Here is a 23,476-nt window from a genome sequence, read left to right as displayed (position 1 = left end):
TACTCCCCCTCCTTTTGTGGTTCGGTCCAAGTTTTGGGGCCGAAACGCATGGTATGAGGTATAACCTGGTAGTGCTGAGGTGCTCTCGGGAGCCTTGAACCAGGTTTCTGTTACTGCACAGATATCGATGTTCTCCATGCTAAGGAGAGTTTTGAGTGCATGCATCTTGAGGTTTAGACTTCTGGCGTTGAGTAGCACTACTCTTAGTTTCTTATCCCTTGTGATACCTATGGAGGTGGGTTTGTCTTTTGAGCCTTGCCTAAAAAAGGCACTATGGGGGTAGCAAGAGCCTTTGCCAATATCCGAAAGTCCAGGGGTGATGGGTGCAAGCCGTCCCTAGCGAATCATCGTGGCTTGTCGAGCATGTCATCCCAGGCTGACAGGCATTGGATCCCCTTTGAATGACACCAATACTTAAGCCAATTGTTGAAATTGATCATCTTGTCTTTATATTGTGGCATCATTCTTGGTGAGGGTAAGATGCTACTCAAGGTCAGGGTCATACCGGCCTGGGCTACATGCTCAGAGAGCTCCTCTATGTCTCTTTTCATGTAGTCCAGGGAGGTACGTCTCAGGTCATTCACACCAGCATGGACAATGACTGAGTCATATTTGTACTTGCCTTGGAGTGACCTGAGTGCTTGTTTTATGTGGCAGATCGTAGTGCCCGACAGGCAGCTCACCGTGACCTTCTCCTTGTTCAGCTTGGTGAGCGGGACGTCAGTGTGCCTGACGATAGTCACCTATTACAAGTGTATCAGGTGTGTTGTTTAGCCTTAAGGGCTGTGACTGTTCGGCACACTGGCTTTGTGAGCTATGTGTTGCACGTGTTTTGTTTTGGGTGTGCGGTTGCTTGGGTGTCTGCTTTGGAGGTCTCTGCTGCTTAGGCAGATTTTTATTTAGAGCCTCTGAGTATGTTTTTGTGTGTTTGTGTTTGGTTTGCTGTCGTGGTAGGTCTGTGTGAGACTGGAATTGCAGTGAGTGTGGTTTCCTTTTCCTCCTGACTGGTTACGCCAGTATTGAGTTGAGAGAGCTTAGCCTCCAGTTTGGCTATATGGTTGCATCTCTCACATGTGTTGGAATTTGTTGGGAGGAGGAGAGGGTTGTCTGTGTACATGAGGCAGTTGTAACATTGCCTCAAGATTCCCAGATTCACCAGCTGGACCAGAGAGGAGATTGACAACTGACCTTTGGACCATCCTCAGACCAAGGATACTCTTTACCCCCTTATGAGGATTCTGATGCTGAGGAATCAATTCCTTTAGCCTCTCCACCAGAGGACTACTCCTTTGGGGAAACCTTACATACCATGAGGGAGCATATCCATTGGGAGGGCCAGGAGTATTCAGAATCCAAGAAAAGGCGCAGAGATTTTCTTTTATTACCTCAACACAGACCCCTTGCTATTCCTCCAGTGTTAGATATTGTGGATGATGTGTATTCTGAATCCAGTTTAAATCCTGATTCTTTACTTCCTGCTCCAGTTAAGCCAGACAGATACTACAGAGTCCCTGACTCTCTCAAATTTCTTTATCAAAGCCCTGTTGCTGACCCTGAAACTATTTCCCAGGGTCCCAAAGGGGTAAAGGCCTCTACAGCAAATAAAAATCCAGTTCCCTCTGACGAGATTCCAGAGCATTAGACAGATGGGGGAAGAAAGTATATACATCTGCAACTTTAGCAATGAGGGCCTTAAATTGCCAGTTTCACATGCTTAAATATTAGCAATTTTTGATGTCTCAGTTGAAACAAAAATGCTTCCAAATTCAGATCTTCCTAACTATAAGGAAATGCAGGATTTATTGCATGCAGCTGAATAAGTGGGAAAACATACTTTGCAATGTGGTTTTGATTCATTAGAGGCCTCCTGTAGAGCAGCAGTTACAGGGTCTGTCATTAGAAGACATGCTTAGTTAAAAGAGCAGACTTTACCAGATCATGTTAAAGCAAAATTATTGGATGCACCTTTGCAGCAGGATGTGTTATTTGGAGTTAAGGCAGAAGAGGTATTAAAGAAAATGGAGAATAAGGCAAAAGCTATGCAAATGGTGAAGGATTTCTTACAGGTTCAGCCTCCTCGATTTAGCAGAAATTGGCCAACGAAAAATTGGTCCTTTCCAGTTTCAGACAGACCTCAAAGGGGCAGATACAGACGTCCAAGAGGCAGAGGTCAACCACAAGGTTCTTACAGGCCTCGACAATGGGGTGTTTCAACCCAGAAGGAAGGGGAAGACGGGCCTCAGCCTTATAAAAAAACAGCCCCAATGACTTCCCACTTACAGCTACCAAGCACTTCTCTCTTGGCAGCCCCCTTGGGTGAAAAACTGGCACTTTTCTGTCACGATTGGCATTTGATCACCAAAGACAAATGGGTTCTCAATATTGTATCTCAAGGTTACAGGTTCCACTTTCACACTCTGCCAAGGTTAAAAGGAATTCCAAATCTGCCACCAAATCAATGGGCAGAGGCTCAAAGACAAATTACAGCACTCATGGACATGAGAGTTATTCAAAAGGTACCAACACAGGAGCAAGGGCATGGATTTTACTCAAGACTCTTTCTGGTTCCCAGAAAGGACAAAGCCTGGAGGCCCATTCTGGATCTTTCTTCTCTAAATACTTACCTGGATGTTCCAAAATTCTTAATGTTGATACTACAGCAGTTTCTTCCCATGCTGGTTAAGAAAGCTTGGCTCGTAACTTTGGACCTCAGGGACTACTATCAGACAAAATTGCAGAAGATACCTCAGATTATTAGCTGGTTCAATGCATTACCAATTCTCTGCACTGCCCTTTGGCCTATCTACTGCACCCAGGGTCTTTACAAAATGCCTGGCACCAGTAATTGCATTTTGCAGACAAAAAAGGAATTCAAATTCACCCATACTTGGACTGCCTTATTCAAGCAGAGAGCAAAGGCATTCTTCTAAAGCATCTGGCGTTTGTAAAAAGATTGCTAATTTGCCTGGGGTACACAGTAAACGAAAAGAAGTCAAAACTAGTGCCCTCACAAGAGATAGTATTCCTGGGTGCCAGCTTAAATGGCATATCTCCCGCCAGACAAGCAAGGACAACTGACTCAATATTTCCAATTGATGGCAACAAAAACCCAACTCCCTGCAAGAAAAATTCTGCAGGCCTTGGGGTACATGGCATCTTGCATACTACTAATTCCATATGCCAGACTGCATATGAGGAAACTACAATGGTACCTAAAGAGTGTCTGGTATCAACACTGTCAGTTTGGAAACAGTAATACCACTTATTCCGTGCCTTCAACAAGAGTTTCGATGGTGGGCTCAAGCCTGCCACCTCAACAAGGGACAGCCTTTCACTCAACCCACAGCCAGGCAAACACTGACAACAGATGCTTCGGATTACGCCTGGGGAGCACACATGGCAGGAAAATGTATTCAGGGCAAGTGGCCTGCAGAACAAAGGCATCTTCACATCAATCAAAGAGATGCTAGCTGTACAAAATGCCCTTATAGCTTTCAAGGACCTTCTGCATCCAGGACAACTACTACTAAAGACAGACAACACCACAGTTATGTGGTACATAAACAAGCAAGGGGGCACTCATTCATATCCCCTCTGCAGACAAGCCATGACCTTGTGGAACACAGCTCTAACCTATCAAGTTCATCTGCAAGCACAATTCCTGCCAGGAGAGAAAAACACACTGGCAGATGACTTAAAGGAGAAACATCATGGATCCGCACGAGTGGAAATTACATCCACAAATATTCAGAATGATAACACAAAAATCATGGAGCCCGGACATAGATCTGTTTGCATCCCCAATGAATTGCCAGCTACAGAAATTCTGCACAAGGACTTACCACCCACAAGCATGGAAAGTAGATGCCCTCTCATTCAGCTGGAAAAACCTACAAGTATATGCTTTCCCACCACTACCTCTCCTTTCAAAGGTACTCCTAAAAGCCAGACAGGAAAAGCCAAAGATGATCCTGATTGCCCCAGACTGGCCACGCCAGCACTGGTACCCAATCTTAAAGAACTTAGCACAAGGTCCACCATGGATTTTGCCTCAAATCCCACATCTTCTGACTCAGCAAAACAATCAGATACTTCACAGCCAGCTCAAGACTTTAAACCTGGCTGCATGGAAGATTCCTTAGTCAAGCAAGCAATGCCTCTCTCCAAAGTTGTTATGGATGTCATTCTGGAGGCCAGAAGGCCTAGCACCAAGAAAGCCTATTCAGATAAATGGAAGAGATTTTGTGCTTGGAACCAGGCTCACAGCCTTGACCCTATTGTCCCAAATATTCCTCGGATACTACAATACTTAACTGAGATGCTGGACAAAGGCCTCTCCTTTTCATCCATTAAGATCCACGCCTCTGCCATCTCTGCTCATTACAACACAGACCCACCATTTTTTTCTAATTCTTTGCTAAAACAGTACCTCAGAGGGGCTAAAAACATAAGACCGCCCCGTAGAGCACCAACTCCAACTTGGGACCTCAACTTCTTCTTGGAAAAATTAACTTTACATTCTTTTGAGCCAGCTAACTCAGCAGACTTAAAATATGTCTCTTGGAAAACTGCCCTGCTCCTGGCAATAACCTCAGCACGAAGAGTTTCAGAATTACAGGTACTAATGGCAGTGGAACCTTTCATCATTTTCCACCAAGACAGGGTGTCTTTAAGAACAAACCCTACTTTTATGCCAGAGGTGGTATCAAGTGTGGCTCTAAACCAAACTATTCACTTGCCAACTTTTTATCCAGATCCACAGAATGAAGGGGAGAGACTTCTGCATTCCTTGGACATACACAGGCAGTTACACTTCTACTTGGACAAAACGAAAGCTTTCAGGAAAACTGAGCTATTGTTTGTAGCATATGCCACAGGAACACAGGGAAAAGCCATTTCAAAACAGACCATTTCAAAATGGATAGGGCACTGTATATGTTTCTGCTATACACACCATGGGAAAGCTGTACCTAACAGCATTAGGTCTCATTCCACCAGGGCAACAGCCACTTCAACTGTCTACCTCAGAGGAGTACCTACCAAGGACATTTTGGAAGCAGCAACTTGGAGTTCTGTACATACCTTCACCAAGCATTACAATCTGCCTCTTTATTCTAAATCCAGAGCTGGCTTTGCCACTGCAGTGCTGCAGGGCCTTATAGCCACCCCTAATGCCTTATAGAACCATCCACCCTACTTCAGCTTTGGGATTCTACCCAAGTGTAATGACTGCAGCAGTGTAACATGATGAACATAGTACAGTTTTGTACGTAGATGTAGATGTTCGAGTGTATACACTGCTGCAGTCTAGGTTACCCTCCCGCCTTCCCCTCTTCTTTGCTGGTACTTACCTAGGCCTTCTACCCTTTGCTACCTATGGGGAGTATTTGCTGGTAACTGAAAGTTTTTGATTGCTTTTCTTATGTATGTTTTATTAGCAATTTACATTGCCTACCTTTCTGGGGGCACCTGACATCTGGGGCAAGAAAAACTGAAGAAAATGGCGTTGGCTGCATCTTGTATACTCCTGGCGCTCTGACGTCAGGGAAGAAGCGACAGCAACCAACCCCGGACCAAGACTTTGGAACTCTGGCCAACTGAGGGACCGCCTGACGGCAGGATAACCCAAGTGCAATGACTGCAGCAGTGTATACGCTCGAACATCTACATTTGTGGTAGGTACAAAACTGTACTTTTTGTTAACTCTTTAATAACTCTTGAAATGTTAAGAATTATAATATGTTGCTGTTACTGCAAAACTTTTTATAAAAGCTATTTTTCCTTTTCTCTATATAATATCTAAGGGTACAATTAATATAATATTTTAAGAAGTCTGAAAATGAATATGCAGTATATAAATAATAAAAGGAGTGGGATGGGCACAGTCTATTAGCTGATGACTGTTCACATTTGGAACAGTATGGGTATTATTGACATACCTCTGATATATATCTACTCCTTGTTGTTAAAATAATAGTTTCATTTAGTTTCTTAACTCGTGCACATTTACAAATACAGAGGGATGGGTGGTTAGGCACCTATTTAGAGTTTAGGAGTATAGAAGTCACAACATTTATTCTTAAGATAAATACACTAACAGAAAAAGTTTATAACTGTATTTTTGTGTATCAACTAATGAGAAACTTCAACAGTATTAATAAAAAATGATAACCGTAGACTCTTGGAATGTTAAAGGGATGGCAGATGAAAAGAAATGTAATCATGCAAAGAAATGTAATCATGCACCTCACATACCAAACTAAGGCTGATGCAACTTTCTTGCAAGAAACTCCCTTAGATGACCAACTTTGGGTTAGGGAAAGGAAAAGAAAATGGGTTAAAACAATAGTTGCTGCAAATTATAGTTCTTTGTCCAGGGGAGTGGCCATTATAGTAAATAAATCCTTCCAAGGAGAGGTTGCTTCCTATGAAGCTGACTCAAAGGGAAAATGGGTATTTACTACTGAATATCATACTTTGAACAAACCATTACTCTTAAAATATATATAGCCCCTGCTCAAATCAGCAGCTCTTCAATTATGAAATCTTTAATGTATTAGCCAAATACCCAGATCATCTGTTTATTGTAGGTGGGGACTGGAATGCTTTACTAAATCTAGATAAGGATAGATCGCATAATAAAAACAGACCGTCACAATCTACCACTACAGCACTTGAAGAATTACAAAATACATTTTAACTAGTTGACCCTTATGTTAAATTTCAATATGATAAAACAATTTCAAGATTCACTTTCTTTTCAGCCACTCATAAAACTTGATCCAGGATAGATGCTTTTCGAATTTCCCTTGCTTTCCTTTCTAACAAATTAAATTATGCTGTATCACCTAGAAATCTTTCAGATCATTCCAAAATTAGACTTTTAATAAACTTTCAAGTTCGTAAACAAAATATTTCCTATTTCAATACCTGGACGTTAAATCCTAAAATTATACAAAACCAAGAAATTCAGAATGTGCTAGCCCAACTTCAAAATGATTTTATATCCGATCAAATTCCATATGACATACAATGGGCGGCTACCAAGGCGGTCATCAGGGGTATTATTCAAAAATCTGCATGGCTCAAAAAAAAGTATAACAGTCTTAAGAATGAACTAGTGTCAAATAAACACTGCTGAACTAGAACTTCAGGAACAATATTCTAAAGAACTTGAGGAAAAAATAATTGAGTGGCAAAAACAATTACACAAACACTGTTGAGAAAATATCTCCTTAGAATTAAGGTTAATATATCAATATTCAGAATGGGCTCAAACACCATCAAAATTCCTAGCTAGACTAACATAAAAAGTGGACCTCCTAGGATCAAAGAAATAAAATATGAAGGACAGGTGAAATATAAAGATCAAGATATAGTGGACGCTTTTGAAGATATTTATAAGAAATTATACAATATACCCTTATCTACAGACAGATTTGAGGATTTTATATATAATATAAACTTTCTACAAATTACAGAAGATCAAAGGAAACTCTTAAAATCACCATTACATTTAAGAGAGATAAAAGCTGCAATAAACAAACTAAAATTAGGTAAATCCCTTGGGCCTGATGGATACACATTGGATTTTTATAAGCTATTCATGGAACCTATCTCAAGTGTTATTAAAAGTTTTCAACTATATAATACAATATGGTATAACAGACAAATACTTAAATAACTCCAAGACAGTGTTGATTCCTAAACCGCATTCTGACCCAACAGATCCAGCAAATTATAGACTAGTAGCCCTCATAAACACTGATCTTAAGATATTAGCCCATGTTACAGCAAATAGAATTAAGAATATACTCCCCTCTATTATTTCCCAACAACAAATGGGCTTTATGACAAACAGGCAAACAAGTGACAACACCCTCCTTTTAGATACCATTGCAAGACTACTTAATAGGGATAAATGCCCCAGATATATGCCCTTACAGTAGATGCAACTACAGCTTTTGATAGAGTAAACTTACACTTTCTCTTTAATATACTGCCTTTATATGGTTTTCCTCAAGAATTCATTAAAATGATCCATGTTCTCTATCAGAAAGCTTCTACCACTATACCGGTAAATAAACTAACTAACCCTATACTTTTATCCAATGGTACAAGACAAGGATGTCCTCTTTCGCCATACCTATTTAATCTTTATCTAGAACTCCTCCTCCTGTTTTTCACAAAAAAACCTTTCATCATATCACAAGAATCCACAATACAAATCTTGTATACTCTGCCTTTGCTGATGACTTAAATATATACTTCCAACTCCCCACTACTGACCTCCCAAAAATACTTAGTTATTGATGAGTTCTCGATAGCTTCAAATTATAATTTAAAGAATTTACACATATTTCCTCTCAATCCTATAGGGCATAAAGAATTGTACTTTCCTATGAGTGAGATCAAAATAAACTACCAGATAAAATATCTAGGAATTATATTTACCTCAGACTTCAAAGATATTATAAAACAATAACCTACTAACTACATGGACTAGTATTCAAAACGATATGGATAGATGGAAGAACATTAATATGTCTCTACTGTCAAAAGCTAGTGTTGTCAAGATGAATTTTCTACCAAGAATACTCTTTCAATTAAATTCCACCTTTCAAATATTCCCCAAAACTTCTTCCTTGCCATGGAAAAAGCTATATCAAGATTCTTATGGTATCCCAAATCTACCAGAAGTAAATATGCAAAACTTGTACTTGCCAATGATAAGGGGGATTGGGGTTACCTGATTTTAAGCTTTACTATAGTATAATTACTGTATACAGACTAATACAAATAATAAACTATGACTCATATAAATACTTGGACACCCCAAAAATATGGTATGAACAGTTGAAATCCCTTGGCTGTAATATCAAATCCTTACCATTCTTGAATTTAAACCAGGCTAGCATATACACAAAGAATTTACACCCACTAATTAAAAACATGATTCTTACAACACAGAAACTATTTAAATAATTGCAATTAGCTGACGCTTTTGCCCTTATGCAACCATTACACCTAAATCCTAATTTACTAGTAAATAATAAACCAGTAAATCTAACAAATTACCCCCTGATAAAAGACTACACAATATGGGATATATACCAATGGAAAGACTCTAACACGAGACAAATGAGACTTGAAGTCAAACTTCCTATGAAATATAGCATTATCCTTAACCAACTTCATCATCTTATAAATGCTAAATTCTCAAAATACACACTGACTTACAGAACATAGATTTAGTTAAATTAATACTTGAAAATCTTGCGATTAAAGGGATGACAATTTCTAGGACTTATAAAATAGTAATGAGTGCAAAACATCAGAATTCTTGATTTTCAAACTATTGGCAAACAAATTCTTTATTTTCAAACTATTGGCAAACGAAAAATCAATCACTGACTGAAGAAAATAAGAAACTAGCCATTGAAAATATAATCAAATTCATTCCTTTCAAGAAGCTGTTATATACACAAATTATGGTAAATAATCTATATTATACCTTATCTAAATTAAATAAATTCAATCCTAACTTTTCGCCTATATGTCCCCATTGTCAGGATCAAACAGCTGATATTTTACATGTCATGTGGAACTGTACTAAGATACACAACTTATGGTGTTCCTTGAGACTAAGATTAGAGAAGATTGGATATGAAAAAGCAACCCTTACCTGGGAGACAGCTATGTTGTACATTAATATCAATCAACTCGCAAAAATATTAAAACATGTCTTTATTATGATGTGTGCCCTTTTTAAATTCTTTATTACAAAGAAGTGGAATGTCATGTCACCAATTACTTGGGAAAATTTTAGCAATCTTGCTATCAAATACATCTCCTCTCACAAATTAATTTATTCAAAAATAAAAAAAAATGCTATTACCAAAAATATTGGGGTTAGTTGCTAGATATAATTCTTGACAAATAAAATTTGCCTACAGATTGTCATGAAAAGCTAGCCTTTAAATAAGAAATGAATGTAGTATAACCAGTCTTTCTTGCATCTTATCTCTTTTCTTGGTATATGTGTAACTAGATATTTTCCCTAAACATACAAATAAATGATTAAATTTCTATTTTTACTTTATATGTAGACTACCCCCATTCTAACTCTCCCTTATGAGACCAAATGAACATAAGAATTCTCATACTTTACTTGACGATATAGTGACTTCTTGTGTATATTTTGTGTGTGTGTGTGTGTATATATATATATATATATATATATATATATATATATATATGCATATGTATAATTTTCTCGGAATGAGATTGTTGTCTGTTTTCTTTAGATAGGTATTTGTATTGTTTATTTGTGTTTTTGAGTTACCGTATTGTTATTTGAAAAAAGAAAATTGAAATAGAGATTTTGGGGGGAAAAAGGCATTCTTCACATTAGGCCTCTCAAGAAGCCTGCCTCTCATTCGTGGTAACTTAATTTCTACCACATGGGTGTCTGAGCTGCAAGCCCTTATGTCTGCTCATCCTTTTTTTAGTTTTCCATAAGGACATGGTGTCCCTTTGTAGTAGTCATCCTTTTATGCCCAAGGTGGTTAATGAGCTGTTAAACAGTATTCATTTGCCTACTTTTTCCCTTCTCCATAGTCTTTTAAGTGAGATGGCTGTGCACACTTTGGGTTTGCATAGACAACTCTGGTATTATTTGGATATGACTAAAGCTTTTCATAAACCTGATTGGCTTTTTGTTTATTTTCATCGTAGGTCTTTAGGTATGGCTGTTTCCAAGCAAACCTTTTCTTCTTGGATATCTAAAGCCATTTCTTTTTGCTATTCTTTTCATGGGAAGAGCCTTCCTTATGTTAAGTCTCATTCCACTAGAGGTTTGGCTTCTTCTGGGGATTTTTTCAAGGGTTTGGGTACTAATTCTATTCTTGAGGCAGCAACCAGAACTTCTGTGCATACCTTTACAAAGCACTATAAGTTGCATGAGATTTCTAGGGCCAGAGCTGGCTTTGCCTGGGGGCTCTGCTGGCCCCTCCTCTTCCAGTCTTCTTCCTGAGTTGTTGCACTCTCCCTATTGTAAAGAATACTGCAACAGTGATATGAAAGGACATAGTACAGTTATGTAAAATCTTACTATAACAGTAGATGTCCTTCTCTTCACTGTTGCAGTATTTGCTCCCCCTCCCCCACCCCTTGGTCCTTTTACTTCTAGATGTGTTTACCTATTTTTATCCTTGGATTACCGTTCCTATTGTGGCTTTTTCAGTTCTTAGGGTGATGGTTCCAGATGTCACCTTTATGCCCTAGACTGTGCACGGGGAGCATACATGTGACGTACGGCATACCCTTAACTAAAAGGCTTTGGTATACTAGCCAGCTGTTGGACTGCCCTTGGCGGGGACTCCCTATTATAAAGAATACTGCAATTGTGAAAGAAAAGGATGTCTACTGTTATGTTAAGATTTTACACAACTGTACTTTCTGGCATTCTTCAAAAAAAGTAGTGCTGCAGACAGTGTATACTTTCACAAAATATTACATAAGCAAATGGGGTATTGCTTAACATTTGACCAGACAGATCTTCGGTTCTGTCCTAAGGATTATGCTTCCCTTCCAAACTGAGATTGATAAGTATAAGTATATTTACTTGACATTCCCTCCTGCTGTACTTGCTACAGTAACAATCTCCGAAATAAAAAAGTAGTTACAATAAAAAAGAAAAAAAAAACTTAACCCTAACTTACAGAGCTTTCGAAGAGTGACTCTTACATCAGGAAGGCACTGCTGTTTTTTCTCTTTTCCTTACTCGCCTTCATTTTTCCTAACCCTGGCACCTGGATGCGCCCTTTACTTTTTAAGTTTAGTGTTACTTAGTTGTACTTTGACTGTGCTGATGATGTTTCTTTGTTTAATTTGTCAAGCAAGTATGGCTCTTGTGGAAAATTTGTTTAAGGACAAGTGGTGGATAAAGAATAGCCAGCTGTACATATTGAATGACATGATTTGCCTGATGCAACAGGCTGTTCCTGTTTATAGAGGAGTGCATGTAAAATATGCTGTTTGGACCTGGACAGAGCCAGTTCTGTAACTGCACTTCATGCAGGAGTTCCATGAACTGCTTTTGGGCTCAGACTAGAATAAGTGGCCTTTTTGTTTAAAGCAGCTATTAAGAAGTGAAAGATGAGTATAGCTTTGTAAGCATGCCTTACATATAAAATTATGCTGTTTTAAGGACAGTGGCCTCTTGCTCCTGTTGTATGTATAAGTCATATTGTTCAGTTACAGGTTTGTTTCATTTGTGATGCTTTTATCCAGGAGTGAAACAAAGAGGGTTGAGAGATGTGTCGCATGGAGTAGCGCAGTTGTCTGTGCGAGACCAGAAGTTGAAGGATGCTGACATAGCCAGGAGGTTGCAAGAAGAAGAGCTGATGATGAACAAGGTAATGCAGCTACAGTGTCACTACTGATTTCTTATTTATCAGATGGACGAGTAAACAATGAAAAGCATGATTTTTTTTCGCATTACGTTTCTCTGAGTTCGCCTCTATTGAAAGTGTGATTTGTCAGAATCACACCTCTGTAGTTTGCGTCATGGTTGCTCACTAGTGAAGCATATGATACCTTTTAATTCCTGTAGTTCAAAATAAAGTACTTTGAGTAAGAAAATGTCAAGTAATCAGCATCTTTTCCTTACCATAAATACATGTATAAACCAGTAGAAGAGTGCTTGAAAGGTTTATAAAGCATTTGCTCATCTAGACACTAAGCAGAACTGTTCACCATGTGCGTACAGCTACTAATGCAGTTTATTTTGTTAGCAGGCAAGTTTTCAAGGTGCAAACATGCATGTGAGAAGTGACATACCAGCCAACACAGTAATCATTGTATTGTACAGCACACTAATGAAATGAGCAATGACGTTAATTAAAAATACATGAATGTTGCTCATTTAAATTGCAAAGGAGCATGTTAGCACTGCAGTGCTAAAAATGACAGGCTGTGCAAATGTACGTGGGGATTTTGCTAAACAGGCTGTAGCTAGTCTTGAACTTTGTTTATGTCTTGGTGAGTTAGATATGCAATTTTAAACACACAGCTCATGCTGAAAGAACACTTAAGTGTATGAATATTAGAAGTAACAAAGACCTAGAGAAAACAAGTGGATGTGTAGTAGTCTGCTTAACTGCTAACTTATTTAAGCTTATAGTATAATAACTTTTGCTTTGTCATGGTGTGAAACTGTTTGCTGTACAGTATAGAGCTGGACTGGTACAATTTTGAAATTGTGCTATTATAAACTGCACTGGAAAGGATCTTAGTTCAGAAATGAGACCTGCTAATCAGAATCTCATCAGGCATACCTGTCAACCTCTGAGCATTACAATTCTTGGCATAGACCTTTAAAAATCAAAGCAAAAGGCTAGAAAGAGGAGCAATTTTTTAATTTCTTCATAATAGAAGGTGTTTATATACTAGATCCTATATAGTTCATAAGTTCATACTAGGCTAGCTGCTCTAAAGGGCCATTTTAAGCATAGCCAATGACCTGCGGTCAGAATCAAACCATGTACCTTATGTGCATGAGAGAAAGACATTAACCATTATACCAAACCTTGGGATCTTTGTCTAGGCTTTGTTTATTATTTATTAAGATATGTGCCCAGAAACTGGTTTGTCTTTGAGTATCAGTAAACCTAAGGGGAGCAAAGCTAAATCTGAAGGCCAAAATAGTAGCACTATGTGTAAATCATAGCAGTTGAGAGGTACACTGCCAGGTTGGAGGAACTTTGAGAATGTAATAACAACCTTCCTTCAGTGGAAGAGATGGGTAAATATGCTATGCAGAACTCATTGTGGCCACTGTTTGAAGTGCTCAGCTGACAACTGGGTGTTTGATTCCTAAACCATAAGTATCGGTTTTATGCTCTGTTCCATATACATGCTCTGAGGTTAGGATCCTGAGCTCTTCACATACCACTTCACCTATGAACAGTTTGACCATGACTTTAAAAGGGGGGAGGCCATCCTTGAAGTACTCGCTATAGAAAAGTGTGGAATGGTCCAGGGTCCTTCAGTTACAGGTAAATTGTGATATGTTGCATTGAATCAAAAGTCACCAGGTTTTATTACAAGGAAAGAGAGGATTCATAATATAGAGTATATTGATCATGTCGATGACTGGAATGAGCATGCTATGTGTTTGAGATGTGGAGAATGAAGCTCAAGAGATGAATCTTGGCATGCATTTCAAGAACACACATTGTTAAAATCAGAGATCTGATCATAATTCTTTGTAGTGCATGGAAATTTAACTTCTTCATGCACTACTAGCTAGTCAAAAATAAGATTAAAAAAAAAAGGTAAAGTTTTGTGTTTGAAAGCTGGTAAAGCAGTAAGGAAGTAGTTGACATCTTGCATATATTCCCTCTGTAAGAGAAGCTTCTGTAACCAAAGTACCGGGTGTTCTTTACTTTAGCTGAATGTAGGCAGAAATGAAAATTGAAACAAAGCCATTTCATGTCTTGCTGCTGCTACTTCTGTTTTCTGGTCAGCATTGTCTGCTTTTAGTGCAGACTCAATGCTGACATTGCCTGTAGAGGGTGTAACCATCACAGGCATGATTTTTAGAATGCCCATTGTGACAGTAACTCATGACAGGCTGACAAGGGCATTGTGCATTACTGTTATGTTAGACTTACAGGGACATGGCGCTGAGGAAGGACAAATGCACATGTACCAAAACAGATACGGACACCCATGATGGTGGTGACATACCCACTTTCTGTCCAATCTGCACTGCCATGGCACTGCCATGACACTGTGAGGAGTACCTGCCAGTTGACAGGACAGTAGCTTAGTTGCACATGTAGTTAAAATGTAGATGACACAGAGAACGCATACTGAAGCTGTAACCCCTAGTGGTCTAATTATTGGAACTGTCAACAGGGGTAGTGAAACATGCGACTAACAGATATGCAGGTATGTCATGTGTTTATACCCCACTGCCTGGGCAGGATTTCATGCTGCCTCTGACATATCAGACAGTTTTCCTCTGTCTCTTTTGATGTTGAAAATCAAGCAAAAGAGAGAAGAAAAAAAAAACATCCATGAGCCTTAATAACTGCAGTAACTGCAAATAGCTGTACAAGTATTATCTGATTTGTGTATATTTAAGTACCAGGTAGTCATACTTAATAACCTCTCTTAACCATTGATGGAGAAGGTCAGGGTGGTGTGTCTTCAGATTGCTGTAATGAAATTGGTACTGCCCACCACAGTGGATGAAGCACATTGCTGCATTCACTGACCTTGAAGGCAGTGTCAGCCATCCATCTTATACTGGGTTTTCTAATAGGAGTCGTATAGTAGGTGCTCATATTGGTACAGATACAGGGGATGGATAAATATTTTTTCTCCCTCATGCACCACACATAAGCCCTTTCAGACAGACTCCTGCCAGTAGTCATGGTATTTTAACAGGTTGGTACCATGTGGAAAATGGTAGCACAACCAGGTGGCTACACATTGCTGAATCTACATGACATGTATCAGTGGACTGCACGGCAGTGCAATATGACCTGATGTCACAGCAGAGTCTTTCAGTTGTAAGACATGCAAAGTAATAAGGGGATACAGGAGCAATGGCCATACAAGGTATCACTCCACTGCAGACCCTTGTAGTGCACATTAGCTTGCAAACGTGCCACAACTCAAGGCATTTAAGTCGAATGATATACCCTTACAGGCTGTGCAGCAAATTGCAAAAAGCCCATGGCCTTGTCAATATCCTGGAGATACCCAGGCATGTACAGTTCACTTGTCAAGTTACTGTGCATGAGCACCATAGCACACTGTAGGGCTGACTACACATGGTGGTAAATATGTGATTCAGAGATGCACAAGGAGATTTGTTTCATTAGCATATTTACCATAATATGAGCCCTGTAATAGCATGATAATGACAACCATCACCATTGGTATATATTATGTTGTCAAAATTTCACAAGTGTTGTCCTTGTTTTTGAGTAGAAACCATGTGTAGTGGTGTACACTACCAAGTGTTCTACAACTGCTGTTGTAAGGGGCGATGGGGAGAAAGACCAGATACATTTAACATTTTGATTTGGGGGTGGGGGGTGGTCCTCTGACCAGCATTCATGGGAATGGAGATTTCAAGATGGGTTGAAATGGGGAATGACAGCAGAAAAGGCATAGTTTTGCATTGTGATTCTGACATATACAGATGAGGGTGGTGAGAAGTGGAGTAACCACCTTGGCTGGCAACTCGGACAGGAACGCATGTATTTGATTGCACACACTGTAGCAGTGGTTAAGGCCTGATACATACTGTATGGGGTGGGCTATGCAGACCCTGACTAGTGATACAGCATGTAGGTTGTGCTTTGTTGGACAGGTCATTGAAGCCAGATGACATGGTGCATCTTACACATTAGTCTGTCCTGATGCTGTCCCTAATGGGCCACTGTAAAGATGTGGCATGTAATATTGGAGTATGAATGGCATGGTACAAATAGCATGGGAGTGTCAACTGGACAGCTGATGCTGTCCATATTTGTGCACTCTGTGACCCTTGGTGTATGTCCAACTGCCCAGACATGACAACAAAGCATTGTAAGGGACTGGAGAAAAAAACATTTTTCAAGGCAGAGTAAGTATTACTGCATGCTCTCCATGAATATGGACAACAGATTCTCAGAACCAATAGCACTGACTAGGTCTTCTGGAAGTATGCAGTGGAAGCTGGTTGTGGGTGTCCGCTCTATAGGTGGCCACAGCAGAGTATTGCTGCAGGTCTGTTATAGGGTTACAAGTATGATTTTGCATCCCTAGGCAAAGGCCTGGCATTGCACAGAAGAGGATGGCCACCAGTGTAACTCTGCCTTCTCAATCCACCTCCTGAATATCATGTCTGCAGATAGTAAAGCAACCCTAATGGAGACCTGTAGGTGCTGAACTGGCTAAAATGCCATGCATATGTCAGAGATGCACTACAATGGTATTCAGTCCATCAGTAACTCAGTATTATAGCATGCCAGGGCCATGAGTCTTTTTAATGTAAACAACACTATATCTCCCATACAGGCACAGCTGGGATGTAGGTACAATATGTGCTGCAAGGTATAATTGCTTGCATTATATACATACAATGTTACCTGTAGTACAGATGCAACATGGAGTGTGGTGTATTCATATATTTATTTATGTATTTTTTATTTAATTTATTAATTTAAAATGTGTTATTTATTAGCATTTGTTAACCGGGAAAGTCCGACTTGGAGCAAAGCCAATATTTAGCAGAGGCCCAGGGAGAAACTCTACAGATGCATGTCTTTGTAATGTGGGAGGAAACTGGAGCACCCGGAGGAAACCCACACGAATTCTGGGAGGACATGCAGACTCCACACAGAAGGTACCCCAGCTGAGAATTGAACCGGAGAGCCTCTAGCTGTGAGGCGACAATGCTACTGCTGCACCACTGTGCCTTCCAAATATTAGATATTTGTCTGTTTTCTTTCATAGATGCTACAGTCATGGGGTCTTCCACCATGGCACATGTCATGGCTAATGTCAGTTTTGAGAGAGAGATCGATGATGATTTCAGCAACTCTTGCAGAGTCCAAGGGCACTGTTGTGCTTTCAGCAGCTGTTACTGTGGAAGTCACATTACCACCCATGTCCAGTGAACCACCCTCACATCTCAAGTTAGCATTGAAAGACAGGTCATGCATAGCAGCCATGTGATGCACCCCTTTTCCCTACTTGTACATCAGTAGTCTGAAGTGACACCAACACAGAAGTAAGGAGTGTCAGGACAGCGGTATATAGTGCAATGGCTGAAACATATTGCCCAAACTAAGTATCATGCGGAGTGTTATCCACTGGATATGCATTGCAGTTATCTGGGAACAGACGGATGCCACCATCACTGCATTACAGAGATGGTTGGTGCCCTCCACTGCCTGCTTGACAACATATGTGAGACAAAAGCTTACGTGGTGGTCAAGCACGTGGCATGACTAGGCAGTCACAGTCGCACAGTTTAGCATTGTACCTTCCAGTATGTGTTGGTGGCTGTGCTGTTTTTTTAGATGGGGAAATATGTCATAACCATGTTCAATACAGCACAATGACATCTCTGTGTGCCCTATGGAACCGCTATTCTGCAGGTACATGCAACATCTGATCACCTCCGCTTGTCAGGAAGTACCACCCCTCCACTTAGCAGCACATTCAGGTCCCTTCAGTCACTCAGCCATCTAACATAATCCCTTTCATTTCCTTAACCTCTTATTAATCCCTGCCTTCCAGCATGTAGCCATTGCTAATCCTAGGTGTTGTGCTACATTCCAACTCTTCAGATACAAATTACTTGCTCTCACCCCTGTGTTAAGTGGGTAGAAAATGTGTGATAAACATGGCCAGACAATGCACTGTGCTGCATAACCTGGTAGTACATACATCAGTTTTGTTTGTTTTGCCTGTTCTAGTCCATCATGATGGCCCAGTTGTTCTCTTTACTAGTGTTGCTGTGTATTGTACAAGCCTCTGCCTCACATGGGCTTCCACTGCAGCCATTTCCTTCAACTCCTCTACCAACCCTCCTCTGCCACTGGCCTTATTCTCTCTGGTCCTCTGATGGTGATATTCTGCTATAGCTGTCTGCATACCACCATGCTGTGTCGCATTGCACAGACAGGAAGTATCTTCCTGCAAGCCTTTGTAGTGCAATACTGGATGTTTGAAACTCGCACCTTCTCTATCTCGTCCAACTAGATGCCCTTTTCATATGCCAAGTCCAGAGAGGTAGATTGTCTTTGTCGTCTGGATGTGTTTTCCCTAGGTCCTCTAATTCTGTAATGCCAAAGACAAATTCTTTTGTTCAGCTAGGATAAGAAACATCTGAAGATAGCATTGTCTTGACCCTTCTTATACCACTGACAGCCTGACATCTGTATGGAGGGAGTCAGATAAGGCCGTCAGGGAAAAGGTAAATCCCTGAAAGTTGGTCTAGCGTTCGGGCTCCCTGCATGCAAGTATCCTAGAATTTATCATGTTGGCAGTGAATGTATTCAGTCATCTATGGTTATGATAAATTCCTAAACAGATGCATTTTCCTTTAAAAGAAAAAAAGGAGCAAACCTGTAAAGCACCAAAGGCTATTTGTGCTTTTAACATTACTTTGTGTAAACACAGTACAACATACGAGTACCACAAGACGTGTGCTTTTTGTGTCAGTCAGCTAAGTGCAGATATTAGAGGGGATGAACTGGACTTAACTGTTTCTCCTTCAGGTGGATGTCTTAAAGATCACATATGTACTGAGTATCCTTAAATTAAGATCCGTAAAATAACCATATCAGTTTCACTGTTTTGGCTGGCTCTTCCATCTGCTGTACAGATTTTTTTGTGTTTTGTAAAGAACAGTAACTTTGCATGATGTCCTTCAAGAATGCAACTGCAGTCATAACATGTGGGTTGTCCTGCCTCAGGCAGCTCTCGGTCGGCCGGTTTCCAAAGTCTGGGTCCGACGTTGGCTGATGTCGCATTTCTCTCCGACGTCAGAGCGGCTGGAGTACATAAGCATCAGCCGACACCATCTTCTCCAGTCTTTCTTGCTGCGCGGTGCCCGAAGCAGAAGCAGTTCGCAAGTGCCAGTCGGTCAGCTCCTGTATTCTTCGATTCTGAAGTCATCAAAAAAGCTAAGTACCCCATTGGGGACCTTTTCTTGCCTCAGCCGATGTCAGAAATTACTGAAAAAGTTAACAATTGTCTTTCTTGTGGTAAACAAATACCTCATAAGGATTTCCACTCTTACCGTCTTCCTTGCCTTGGCCCAGACCACGACGTCTCGGCCTGTGCAGCCTGTGTTCGCTTCAACAAGCGCACTCTCAGGCGCCGGGCGGAGTTCGCTGAAGATTTTTTTGGAGATAAATTCGCTTACACAATGCCATCGGATCTTCTGACATCACAAACTCCCAAGAAGCGAAAAGACCGGGACCGACATCCTCGGCCCGCGTCTGCCACCGACTCCACGCCAAAGCCTATCGCGGGTGCTCCGGTTCTCTCAGAGACTGTCTCTCCACTGCTCCGAACCGAAGTCACCGCATTACCGACGACTCCTATTTCTGATATCACTCCGACGCCAGTCATTGATTTTCCTCCGGACACCGAAACCGAGGAAATGCCCAAGACCATTGCTGTAGACAAGGTCACTCCTGCACGTGGAGCTGCCAGGCCTCCTATGGCCATGTCTATTAAGGCCTACACCAGGGCTAAGGCAGCCAGCAAAACAAAGCATCTTACTACTAAAACCTTTCCTCAGCCTGCTCCAGAGACACAAATTATGTCTATGGCTGCTGATTTAATTTCTATGATTAGAGGTTCACAGGCCCATCCTGAGAGAGGATCCCAGCCTCCTTCTGATAAAAGACCCCGGGTTGAACCCTCTGACCCTTCTCCGTCAGATGAAGATTCCAAGGGCTCTGTCCATTCTGATAGCCAGGAAGAGCTCTTCCAGACCTATGAGGACTTGGATGCAGAGGATTCCATCCCCTCGGCCTCCCCGCCTGAGGATATTTCTTTTGGGGAAGTTCTGCATACCATGAGGGAACATTTCAAGTGGCAAGGCCAGGAATATTCTGATTCCAGAAAACGCCTTCGGTCTTTCCTTAAGAAGCCCCAGCACAGGCCCTTAGCTATTCCTCCTGTACTTGATGTTTTGGATGATTTATATACTGACTCTAGTGTTACCCCTGACTCTCTTCCTCCTGCTCCAGCCAAGCCAGACAGGTATTACAGGGTCCCAGAAACTCATTCTCATTAATTCAGGGCCCATGCTGCTGATTTGGAAACTATTTCTCAGGGTCCTAAGGGAGTTTCAGCTTCCACCTCTAAAAATCCATTGCCCTCCAACAGGGAAGCTAGGTCACTAGAGAGATGGGGCAAAAAGGTTTACACATCCACTACCTTATCTATGAGAGCTTTGAATTGCCTTTTTCATATGTTACAATATCAGGATTTCCTGTTGGAAGATTTACAAAAAACATTGGCCACTCCTGATCCTTTAGACAGGAAGGCTTTGCAGGAAGCAGTACATAACACTCAGCAAGTAAGCAATCACTTCCTGCAGTGTGGATATGATGCACTGGAAGCTTCATGTAGGGCAGCTATGACAGGGGCAGTCATTCGTAGACATGCATGGTTAAAGGATCAACCTCTACCAGATCATGTTAAGGCAAAACTTCTAGATGCACCTTTGGAAAAGAACAAGCTTTTTGGTGCTAATGCTAAGGATGTGTTAAAGACCATCGAGGAAAAAGCCAAATCAGTTCAGACGGTGAAAGATTTCCTCCAGGTTCAACCCCCCAGATTCAGTAGGAATTGGCCTTCAAAAAACTGGTCCTTTCCTAATCCAAAAAAGTTTCAAAGGGGTAAAAACAGACGTGGCCGAGGAAGAGGCCAATACAGAGGTCCTTACAGGGGACGACAATGGCAGCCAGGAAACCAAAGAAGTGACGCAGGGGTTTCACCTGCCCCACAGCCACAATCTCAATGACTTTCCTCTACTTCCGCCTACCAGGGAACAAATAGAAGCTCCCTTGGGCGGGAAATTATCTCTGTTTGTAGAAAATTGGCACAGACTGACAAAGGACAAATGGATTTTGGACATTATAGACCGAGGCTACAGGTTCCATTTTCATACCTTGCCATGAAAACAAGGCATGCCAAACCTACCACAAAACCAGAGGGCAGAGGCTATCAAGCAAATCTCTCTGCTCACTCGAATGAAAGCAATAGAAAGAGTTCCAAAACAAGAACAAGGCCAGGGGTTTTACTCAAGACTGTTCCTTGTTCCAAGAAAAGAATCTCAATGGAGACCAATACTGGATTTGTCCGCATTAAACACCTTCCTCATAGTACCAAAGTTCAAAATGCTGACTCTTACAGCAACTCCTTCCCATGCTGGGCAAGGGGTCTTGGCTGATTACTCTGGACCTCAAGGAGGCATACCTGCATGTCCCTATCAGACACAGCTGCAGAAGATGCCTCAGATTTCTTGCAGGGCCAGAGCATTATCAATTCTCAGCATTGCCATTTGGCTTATCTACTGCGCCCAGAGTATTCACAAAATGCCTGGCTTCAGTAATTGCTCATTGCAGACTCCAAGGGATACAAATTTACCCGTACCTGGACGACTGCCTCATACAAGCGGACGACAAATTGATGTTGACAAAAAACTTGGACTATGTCATACGATTACTACAAGCTCTGGGATACACAGTCAACTTTCAAAAGTCAAGACTGCAGCCATCCCAGCAAATAATCTTCTTAGGAGCCAAATTAGACACAGCCTCTCAAATGGCTTACCTGACAGAAGACAAGCAAGAGAAGTTAACTTATTACTTCAAAGGTTTAGCAAAACTCACCCAGATGACTGCAAGGAGATTCCTACAGGCCCTGGGTTACATGGCATCCTGCATTCTCCTGGTTCCATTAGCAAGACTACACATGAGAAAGCTTCAATGGTACCTAAAAAGCATTTGGTCTCAGCACAGCAACAACTTGGAGGCAACCATACCGCTCATTCCATGCCTGCAAAAGGAATTCCTATGGTGGGCCTCGGTGAGCCAGGCCAACACAGGTATGTCATTCAAAAAACCACAGATAACACAGATCATGACCACAGACGCCTCAGACCTTGGATGGGGGGCGCACATGGAAGGCAGGTGTATACAAGGACAATGGTCTCAAAAGGAAACGCATCTACATATAAATCAAAAGGAAATGCTGGCAGTAATGCATGCCATCGAGGCCTTTCAACACCAACTTCAACAGGACCAGTTACTAATACGGACAGACAACACCACTGTGATGTGGTATATAAAGAAGCAAGGGGGCACCCACTCTTACCCCCTTTGCAGACTGACAATGCATCTTTGGGAAAAAGCACTGAGCCTAAACATCCAGTTACAATCCCAGTTTGTTCCAGGCAAAGACAATGTGCTGGCGGACAGCCTAAGCAGGAATTTCACAGATCCACATGAGTGGAGGTTACATCCGAAGATCTTCACACAACTCACTTCGACATGGGGCAGGCCAGAAATAGACCTTTTTGCCTCTCACCTCAACCATCATCTACAAAAATTCTGCACAAGGACATACCATCCAAACGCTTGGAAAATAGATGCTCTCTTTCAACTGGAACTGCCTAACAATCTATGCATTCCCACCTCTGCCACTGATGACCTCAGTACTACTAAAGATCAAAGCAGAGAGACCCAAGGGAATCTTAATAGCTCCGGAATGGCCAAGACAACACTGGTACCCACTACTAAGGAGCATATGTCACACCAGGAGGTGGGCCCTTCCCCAATGGCCGCTGCTTTTGACTCAACACAATCTCAAAACAGTGCATCCAAACCTTCAGACACTGCAGCTAACAGCCTGGGAGATCCCATAAATAACCTCAACCTAT

At 41.2% G+C, this 23,476-nt stretch overlaps 1 protein-coding gene across 2 annotated transcripts in view; it reads left to right on the top strand.

Annotated features, from left to right (window-relative positions):
• Positions 1 to 23,476, top strand: part of CCDC50 (coiled-coil domain containing 50) — an 830,503-nt gene that overhangs the window by 445,341 nt on the left and 361,686 nt on the right. For both annotated transcript variants that reach the window (XM_044070392.1, XM_044070390.1), the window contains one exon: positions 12,295 to 12,419. In XM_044070392.1, the coding sequence (XP_043926327.1) occupies positions 12,295 to 12,419 (125 nt within the window). The remainder of the gene's footprint in view (positions 1 to 12,294; positions 12,420 to 23,476) is intronic.

The sequence above is a fragment of the Protopterus annectens genome, chromosome 4.part1, assembly GCF_019279795.1.
Source record: "Protopterus annectens isolate FY-2018-M chromosome 4.part1, PAN1.0, whole genome shotgun sequence".
NCBI classification, from domain to species: domain Eukaryota; kingdom Metazoa; phylum Chordata; order Ceratodontiformes; family Protopteridae; genus Protopterus; species Protopterus annectens.
Note: the sequence above shows the minus strand (reverse complement) of the source record. Positions and strands in the feature narration are given on the sequence as shown.